Raw genomic sequence first — 10,015 nt, 5'->3', positions numbered from 1 at the left:
TAATAATTTGTAAATTATCAAGAGTTCACGAGGGATGGGGAGTAGGGAGGGAGGGAAAAAAATGAGGAGCTGATGCCAGGGGCTTGGGTGGAGAGTGGATGTTTTGAGAATGACGAGGGCAATGAAAGTACAAATGCGCTTTACACAACTGATGCATGTATGGATTGTGGTAAGAGTTGTATGAGCCCCTAATAAAATGATTAAAAAAAAAGAACGTAGAGCTGTCATTCTAGTTAAGCCCGGTGTTTTCAAAGTTGGGACCTGGGCCATAAACTACAATAACATCTACTCTCTTTTCGGTCAGTCAGAATTTCCTAGACAGCAGTGAGTTTGAATTGGTTTTTTGGTCTCATTTTCAGTTTTGAAGGAGGAAAGAAAGATTAGAGTTATAGGGAATAAAAGCCTCACACCAGCTCTTTGACTCTCTTTGACACCACTTTGACTCCTCCTTTACTCTTCTTCTGTTCAGGTGTGCTCTTTCAGGTCAGAGGGTAGGAGCACACACGCTTGGGCCCTGGGACCCGAGCTCCCTCTCTGGCATCTCAGGGAGCATTTTTGGGATTTCCTGCTCTTGGCCGCTGGGATTTCCTGTGAATACTTGAAGCTTCCATTTTGCTCATAAAAGTCACTTGGATTTACAAAATAAATACACAAATAAATAAAATAAAAATAAAAACCCAAGGTAAACAGGCTCCCTCTCAATAGATTTTTTTCCGATAGGCACATAGGGATTAGTGTACCTATTCTTTCTTTCCACTTTGTTCTTTTACCAGTGTTTCACCTTGTGTAGTCTACCATGGAAGAAGCTACAATCTCACAATTGTTATCCAGCCCTGTTGCTCCTGAAGCTAACATACAGCCCACAGAGCTGTTTAAAGATTTTAACTAACAGTAACAATGGGAAAATGAAAGAAGTTAGTAAAGCTTTCTATTAAGAGCATCACTTTTCCTCCCCCAATAAACCTTATGGAGAAAAATGAAAGCCACATAAGTGCTTCAGGTGAGTAGGTTTCTAGGTAGAAAACATACTGGAGTGAAATATTTCAGAGGAGTATTACGACTGTTTACATGAAGCATTTTTGCCATAGGAGCTTAACTAGTGGATGAAAATCAAGATAGGAACTAAGAAAAGGGAACTGGAACTGCAGATCAAGCATTGGTGGGGCTGAGAAGACCTAGCACCACCCTTTCCTTCTCCCACCAGGGCCTAGAGTAAAGTAAGAATGGGGCAGAGCAGGAGGGAATAGAATGCCACGACAGAGAAAGAAGAAGGAAAAATGGAGACTGAAATTCTAAATAGTGGAGAAGTCGGAAAAAGGATGTCCAGGCTTACTTGGCCACCATGTGAGGTTCAGTCTGACGTAAACAATTATGCCAGTGAAGAATAACTTACAGGGGTACATTGATGAGCAGGGCTGTGGGTGAAAACGGAGACGATGACAAGGAGTCCAGTAAGAAAAAGACTGTTTGAAAACTGACTGTCGTAGCAATTGTACAATTCTACATGATGTGTGTGTTAGTCTGGGTAGACTAGAGAAACAAATTCATAGATACACTCATATATGTATAAGAAAGAGCTTTATATCAAAGAGCAGTTAAATATTGAGAAAACGTCCCAGCCCAGTCCAAAAGTCTGATATTAGCCGATACCAATCTATAAAGTCCTCTTCAGACTCACGAAACACATGAAATGATGCTGGATGGAGGAAGATCACAAGCCAGTGGGTAGAAAGTCTTGTGGATCCAGTGGCGGTGTAAGCATCTCAGCACTGGCAGGGGTCTCTATGCAGCTCCTCCCACTCAGGGCACTAGTGTAGCTCTATGTGTCTTGTCAGCTGGAATGTTTCCCAGGGAGTTTGCATGTGTCCCGCCTCCAATGAGCTATTTATCTCCTTCTTGCCTCCAAATGAGGTCATCAAGCTGTGACCTGATTGACAGGCTAAATTCCATCCCTTAACTCTTAAGTCTCAAATTGACAAAAGATTGTGTAACTACCACGTTTGAACTATGCAATGATATATGTATTAACTCCAGTTAATAATCATAACAGAATTAAAGAATAACTTACATTTACAGATTTTCTAATTCATAAGAATCTCAGGAGTGCATATCTCCTACATCATAAGAGATGGATGAATACTAACTGAAACTGTTAGGTAGCTAGATTTAGGGACGGGGGTTGTCCCTCCCATGCCTGCAAAGGCCTCCTAGAGGAGGTTGGAAGGAAATCAGGCAACCATTAGACACCTATGAAGACCCAAACTCCTATTCAAGGCCAGAGACAGGTGGGAGGTACACATGGGGGGGTCCAAACTAGGCCCAGGCTCATGACCTCACCCAGGTGGGCTTAACCCAGCCAATGGGGTCACCAATACCTTCAACCACGCCTTCCCCCAGCCACAGGGTGGGCAAGGATAAAGGCAGGGAGCATACTCTGACTCCCTCCCTCACCCCTTGCTCACTCTCTCTTGTCCCCACTCTGGCCACAGCTGCTCGTCCTGTGCTCTGGCCTCCTCATTCTCTAGCCAACGTTCTGCACGCGGGGGTGCTCTTTTCCACCAGGTTGCACGTGCCCACTTGTGAACCCCTTTGAGACAGTAAAACCTGAAACGTGTCCTGTACTTCATAAAACCCCACCTGGATTACAAAACGGGCGTCAGCATGAATTCTTTCATTGTGTGAAGCCAAGAACCAAGGTATTACCCACTCGCGAAATCTTACAAAACCAAACTCACTGCCACCAAGATAATTCCAATTCACAATGATCCTACAAGGACAGGGTAGAACTGCCCCTATGGGTTTCTAAGATTGTAACTATGTGAGTAGAAAGCCTCATCTTTCTCTCGTAGAATGATTGGTGGGTTTGAACTGCTGGTGTTGCAGCTAGTAGTAACCACTACAGCACCAAGGCTGAATACAGTGTTCTAAATTCAAATCCCAGGTATTTTGTTTTGTGATAGAACACACTGGTATTTAAAGTACAGTCAGCGAACCAGCAACATTACTATCACTTGGAAGCAGGACCCAGGAACCTATATTTCAAGAGCTCTAAGAGATTTTTATGCCCATTACAGTATGAGATGTACTTTTCTAGAGAAATACCTTACAACATGGCTAGTTGGTTCCTAAGGTAGAGAATGAAGTACACAGCCAAACAATAAAAGTTGAACAATAACACCAGGGAGGTATGCACTCCTTAGAACAATCAGCCATACAAAAAGCAAAAGGGCAGCATTAGGCCTGAGATAAACTTCAGAAGAAAGGAACGGGTAGGAAAGGAAGATATAAAAATAAACAAATAAGGAAGTGGTAAGAGTATTGTTACATTGTGGGGACTACAATCAATGTCTACAACCAAATGTGTACAAATTGTTGAATAACAAACCAATTTACTCTGTACACTTTCACTAAAATCACAATAAAATATTATTAAACATAAAGAAGTAAACTTTTACACAGATGAAGACAATGCGCGTTCCAGAATCGCCCAGTTCACACAGTGGGAAAGCAGTGACATGGGCAGAAGACAATGGCAATGACATGAACACGTTTGATCACTGGAACTGCAATGAGAATTGCCGATGTTGTTCTTCAGAGGAAGGTAGGAAAGCAGAATACCACTATGTGCTTTTAAAAATTACTTTGTAATAGAAGAGGCTGTTGTAGGACTAGACAGCGGTACAAGTCAGGAAATGAAGAGCTGGGAGTTGAAAGAGTAAGGTCAACAGCATTCGTAAGACGTAAATATACAGAATACTACAGTCACAAATGCGCAAAAGAGCAAAAGTTATAGAAAAGAGGTCATCTAGAAGTCTCAAAAAGAGAATGAAACGCAAGAACGTTCGAGCAGAGCTCTTCTCACTGCCAGCAAATCTATTTGGGCTCAAAGTGGCCTCAAGGACAGGGCAGAACAGCTCGCGTGGGTTTCTGAGACTGTAATTCTTGATGGCAGTAGAAAACCTCCTCTTTCTCCGGTAGAACGGCTGAGGCTTTCAAAATGCCGACCTTGTGATCAGCAGCCCTACACTTCCAGATCTTAGCTTGAGAAACACTAATCAAGGACAGCAGTGCCTCCAAGAAAGTAAATGAAGGAGTCTTCGAGGGTTAACTGTAATTTGGATTGGAGTTTGGAACAATGAGCAGGTTGGCCAGATTGCCTCTAGCATGGGTTTACTGCTTCCTTTAATGAACAGTACAGTGGGGCAAAGCATACTCTTTTGGCTGCCAAATGGCATGTTGAAGGTACGGGGGTGGGGGTCGGGGGACGTGTCCTAAAGGGAAGATTAGAGTGATTCACACTCAGGCCAGTAGTTGTAGATCAAAATATACCTGGAAAAGGTTACACTGTCGTTAACATTACAGCTATTAATAAATAAAACTGTATTAATTTGTCAACATGAAAGAAGAAAGTAAGGGAGGGGGAATTTTTAAGTTACACCAGTGAGATGCAGGACCAAAAAGAAATAAAATTAGACCATCACAGATTATGACTTACAAATTTTCGGATTTCCTTTAATAGGAAACTTCACAATCATTTCCTGGGGATTTGTGCAGATGAAAACAAATGGAGAATCAGATTCTTGACTGATGTCTGGATACTGTGAAATATAAAAATAAAAGTTTAGGCTAGTTGGGATAAATTTTGAATTTCAAGGAGATCAAAGAATGTTCCATATTTCACTTCAATGTTCAGGTAATATTACTCTTTATTTCACTGTCAAGTCAAGAGGATTATGCTCAACAAGCAAGAACAAACCTTTACCTTTCCCCAGGTCTTAGCAAGGTATTCTTTCAAAGCCTATTGCCTGCCATGTCAGACTTCGATAATGAGAACAATTCCATGGAAAAAGGATGCCTGCCATGCTCCAAAAGAAGAATCAGAACTCACTGTCTTTTAACATAAGTCACCGTGAATAGGGGAACTCTTTCAGGAACATCAGGCCCCCTCAAGGTTCATCCCAAGTGAAGCACTGGGAAGACTTAAGAGAACATTTGTGGAAATCCTGCCAATAACAGTAAACAGAGTCCTTCTCTCACTAAAGGGAAGGAAGATGATTCATTCTGAAAGGTATGAACACACAGAGCTGTTTTATTAGATGAATTCCAGTGAGACTGTAGAATAAGTAAAAATTATTTAGAAGCCCCTTTGGACGCATAGCGTAAAGCAAAGCTGGTGACCATCTAAGCCTTTTATAATTTCTCTAACGATAGACTATGCTGGCCACACACACTTCCAGGAAAAACCAAGGGAGCAGACAATGTTCTCGAGCAATTTCCAACTGATCTTTCATTATTCCCTGTCTTGGGATGCCTTGTGTTTACCATTGTGTTGGTCTGGGTACTTTAGAGAAACAAATCCACAGAAACTCATATGTATAAGAATTTTATATAAAGAAAAAAAAAGAGTTTTATATAAAGGTTAAGTGTGCATCAAGAAAACATCCCAACCCAGTGCTGCCCAAGCCCACAAGTCCAACATTAACCCATATGTCCAACACCAATCCACAAAATCCTCCTCCATCACACAAAACACACACAGTGATGCCGACTGCAGGAGGAAAGCCGAGTCAGTGAATGTGTAAACATCTCAGCGCTGGCAGGGGTCTCCGCATGGGTGCTCCAGCACCCAGGGCTGCATCGGGGTAGATCCATGTGGCTTCTCCTTGGGGATGTCTTGCAGCAAGTGAGCCTTGCCAGCTGAAGCAGGGAACTGGCTAAGGCAGCTGCACCCTGGTCCGACCATCACAAAGCAAGAGACCTGAGAATTAGAAAGGCGAGGCTCACGGAGCCATTTATCCCTCCAGCCTTCAATTAACCCCACATGTGTTTATCGGCCAGGTGGGCACAATAAACTACCTCAACCATGTTCAACGAATATGACTCATGGGCACCTGGTCAGACTTCATTGCCATGGAAGTCTTTCTCTTAGTAACTAGTATAGAATTATTTTCTATACTAGTTTTTATTCACCTGCCATGATGTGTCCTCTTAAGATTTAAGCCTCAAAAGTAGATATGGAGGTCTTAATAAATGAATATGAAATTCAAATTTTTCTGTAACTAGTAGAAGTATAAACAGTTTAACTTCTTCATTGTCTCCTCTGTCCTAGTAATGCTACTGTGGGGTTAAACAGAAGAGGGTTTTAGCAGCTTTAGGTCTTGGCCATGTACCAGGGTTTTCAGTGTGAACTAGGTGTAACATATACTTTGGTAAAACGTATGCTTAATATCATGTATCAGATATAAGCACATTGGCAAAAGGGTCAAAATGTTCACAGTGGAAAAGGAAGACTAAAGACAGATGAGCTAAATCTCTCCTTTCCCTCCCCTCTGGGCCTTTAGAACTCAGGGTCCAACTAAGATTACTGGATGTTTAAAAGAAAGTTCTGCACAAGACCCATGCTGAGGTGCGTTGGCTTAAAGAAGGCCTGAGGCTGCCATTAAGAACTTGAAACCTAATTCTGCAGAGGCCAAAGCAGCAGCAGTCACAATTATTGCCTCTTCAATTTTCCTGACCAAAAGAGTTCAAAGTGAAGTCATTGCTGCCAGGACTCCAAGGCTCTGCTGTTCCCAAACTCCTCTTTCTTCTGCATCAGTAAGTTTTCCCTCTCTACTGGATCAATCCCATTAACACACAAACACGCTGGAATGTCTCCCATAAAACAAAAAAGCAAAAAAAATCCCCCTCCTGCTCCCATATCCTTCACCAGCTATAGCCCTCATTTCCCTGCTTTACGATACACTAATCAAACAATCATAGATGTCTGCTCGATGAAAGGTGGGGGAAGCCAGCCCCCCACAACTAAGCACAGGTTCAGTAGGCGCAATTGTACAGTTGAGATATATAAAGATTATAATAAAGTCATAGAGAATGAGAGAGATAGGAGAGAGAGTTAAGAAAAGAAGTCAGACACATTTCATAGTAGCATGCTCACCTCAGCTCCTCTTGGTGGTACTGGGCAGGAGCGAGAACAGGAGAGAGTGCCTCTTTATTGCTAACCAAGGCTTATATATCTTTGGGGGCCGTGCAAGCCCCCTAATTACAGGTAAAGACATACGTCACAGGAAGGGGTTGCACTATAGTTAATACAGTAATGAGAGGGGGACGATCTAGGGGTATGCACACAATAGGAAGAGGAGGGATTAGGGGCACACAGGTGACAAGAAAGGAGGACCCTAGACTCATGGCAGCCTAACCTGGGTCATCCTTGAGTGGGCTTGACCTCCCTGGATTTTCCTACAGGGAAACAATCTACAGTACTACTATCCTTATCAGAAGGGAGTAGGCCCTACTTAGGGTGGGACAGACTATACAGTCTGATTGCTCTAGATGTCTGATAACCCTTAGGGAGAATAACCTCTGACCTACTTTTCACTGACCTCCAAGTGTAGTCATTTGCCATGCTAGGTTTGGTATATATTTGGGGGAGACAACTTGGGAGAAATCTGTTTCCCACAATATAATTTATGTATGGACTATTATAAGAGCTGTAGAAGCCCCCCATAAAATGGTCTTTTAGTATAAAATAAAGATTATATGTCACTGAATTGTACATGTAGAATTATTGAGATGGCATATTATTTCGTTATGCATATTTTCACTGGGGAAAAAAGTAACTATACACTTAGCTGCTAATGTCTCTATTTGTTTCTTGTATTCACTATAGACAAGCTTTCCACTCCCATCTTTCCATCAGAACGATTCTTGTAAAGGTCAGTGTTGTCTTCGTTGCAAAATGATAGTTTTTCAAATGATGGATTCTCATCATAATTGATGTATTTGTAGAACTTGAAAGAATTCGTTTCTCCTTGTGAAACTGGTTTTCAACATACCATGTTCTTCCTGGTTTTATTACTTTCTTTTAAATGTTGGAGTGCAACACAGGTTAGACTTGAGACACCCCTCTTCTCTCTCCATTTAAAACTTTGATGATCTCCTTCAGAGTTTAAAATACATCTGTCCTCTAAAAAATCTCAAATTTATATCTTCACCTTGGACCTCTCCCCTAAACTCCAAGTTGGATATCCATTTTCCCACTCAATATGTTTACTTGAATGTCTAATAAGGTATCACAAATAATAATGTCAAAAATCAGCATTCTCAGTTTCCCTCCCCAAATAGCTGCTTTCCCATTTCAATAATTGGTTATTCCATCCTCCAAGTCAATTGGGTCAAGTAAACCACAATTAACCTACTGGCAAATCCTGTCAGCTCTACCTTCAAAATGCATCAGCTATCTAATCACTGGTTAAGACAGCGGTTCTCAACCTGTGGGTCGCGACCCCTTTGGGGGTGAATAACCCATTCACAGGGTCGCCCAATTCACAACATTAGCAAAATTATAGTTATGAAGTAGCAACGAAAATAATTTTATGGTTGGGGGGATCACCACAACATGAGGAACTGTATGAAAGGGTCACAGCATTATGAAGGTTGAGAACCACTGGTTTAAGACCTCCCTGGACATTTCCCTATTCTCAGCCACTGTAATTTCTCATTATTATTACTGAGATGACCTCCAGACTAGCTTCTCTGTTTCTGCCCTTAACTTCACTCTTATCTTATTAACAATACAGCAGACAGAGAGAGGTATCTTTTGAAAATATCAGCTCATGTTGCTTCTCTGCTAAAAGTTCTCAATGGCTTTTTATTCAATCAGAATAAAAACCTATGTACTGTATACTTATGATGGCCTAGCGGTCCTTAGATTCCCTGACCTTCTCCTGTAGTAGCTCTAGGAAAAGCTTAAAAAGCCTTGACAAGAGTGAAGCCACTTTGAGCTGACAGACACCATTATGAACTATAAATGAACTAGCTATAAACTATAAATAAACTAGCTGGTATTAGGGAGGCAGGCTGTGCTGACAAGCGCACCGGACTGTACCAAAGGAAATGTATGTTCAGAAGGCTTGGAAGAACTAAGAGCAATGATTGTTTCACTAAGAATGGCTAACCGCAATATGCTGCTTCTGTACTCTGCTTGCTTGCACACCTGCACATTGCAAAAGTATAAAAACCTTTGGAAAATTAGACAGGCCACCGCTCAATCTCCTCTCAAAGAGGGCTGACGGTCCATGCGCAGGTAATAAAACTTTGGTTTTTTGAACTTGTCGGCGGTCGGGGTTGTTTTCTTTCTGGGAACGGACAGTAGGCTACAACACTCCTACTAGTCTCCTCAATTCTCACTAGCCACTCGCCACACAGGCTTGGCTTCCCTGTGGCTCTTGCCTCAGGGTCTTTGCATTTCCCTTTTTCTTCATCCTGGAAGGCTTTGCCCCACGGATGTCCATCCTCTCTTCCTTCAGGGCTTTGTTAGGAGGTCAATTCATTACCTTCCTTGATCACTATAGTTGAAGTACCACTTTGCCCACCAACCCTGGTGGTGGTAGGTGCTCTGGCGTGTCAGTTCCAACTCCCAGCAACCCTGCGTACAACAGAAGGGACCATCACCTGGCCCTGCGCTGTCCTCACCATTGTCCTTACGCTGCGTCCATCGTTATGGCTGCTGCGTCCATCGTTACGGCCGCTGCGTCCATTGTTACGGCCGCTGCGTCCATCCATTTGGCAGGTGGGCCTTCTTTTTCACGGGCCCACCACTTTACCAAGCATGTTGTCCTTTCCAGGGACTGGCTTCTCCTGACATGTCCAAAGTATACGAGATGAAGTCTCGCCATCCTAGTCTCTAAGGAACATTCTGGCTATCTTTCCAAGAAAGATTTGTGCTTTTGTCAATCATAGTACTTTTAAGAATCTTCGCCAGCACCATAATTCAAATGCATTAATTCTTCACCAGTCTTCCTATTGGGTGTCCAACTTTCATAATGAAAAACTGAAAATACCATGGTGTGGGTTGCCACACCTTAGTCCTCAAAGTAACCTTCTCACTTTTCACATTTTATTTATTTTTTAATCATTTTATTAGGGGCTCACATAACTCTTATCACAATCCATACATACATCAGTTGTGTAAAGCACATTTGTACATTCATTGCCCTCATCATTCTCAAAACATTTG

The 10,015-nt window shown here is 42.2% G+C and overlaps 1 protein-coding gene across 1 annotated transcript in view; it reads right to left on the bottom strand.

Moving 5' to 3' along the window:
• TRIP4 (thyroid hormone receptor interactor 4) overlaps window positions 1–10,015 on the bottom strand; it is a 78,286-nt gene that overhangs the window by 3,549 nt on the left and 64,722 nt on the right. The window contains exon 14 of the mRNA XM_045294956.1: window positions 4,496–4,598. Within this exon, the coding sequence (XP_045150891.1) occupies window positions 4,496–4,598 (103 nt within the window). The remainder of the gene's footprint in view (window positions 1–4,495; window positions 4,599–10,015) is intronic.

The sequence above is a fragment of the Echinops telfairi genome, unplaced genomic scaffold, assembly GCF_000313985.2.
Source record: "Echinops telfairi isolate 266 unplaced genomic scaffold, ASM31398v2 ScPeMD7_4048;HRSCAF=4782, whole genome shotgun sequence".
Taxonomy (NCBI): Eukaryota; Metazoa; Chordata; class Mammalia; order Afrosoricida; family Tenrecidae; genus Echinops; species Echinops telfairi.
Note: the sequence above shows the minus strand (reverse complement) of the source record. Positions and strands in the feature narration are given on the sequence as shown.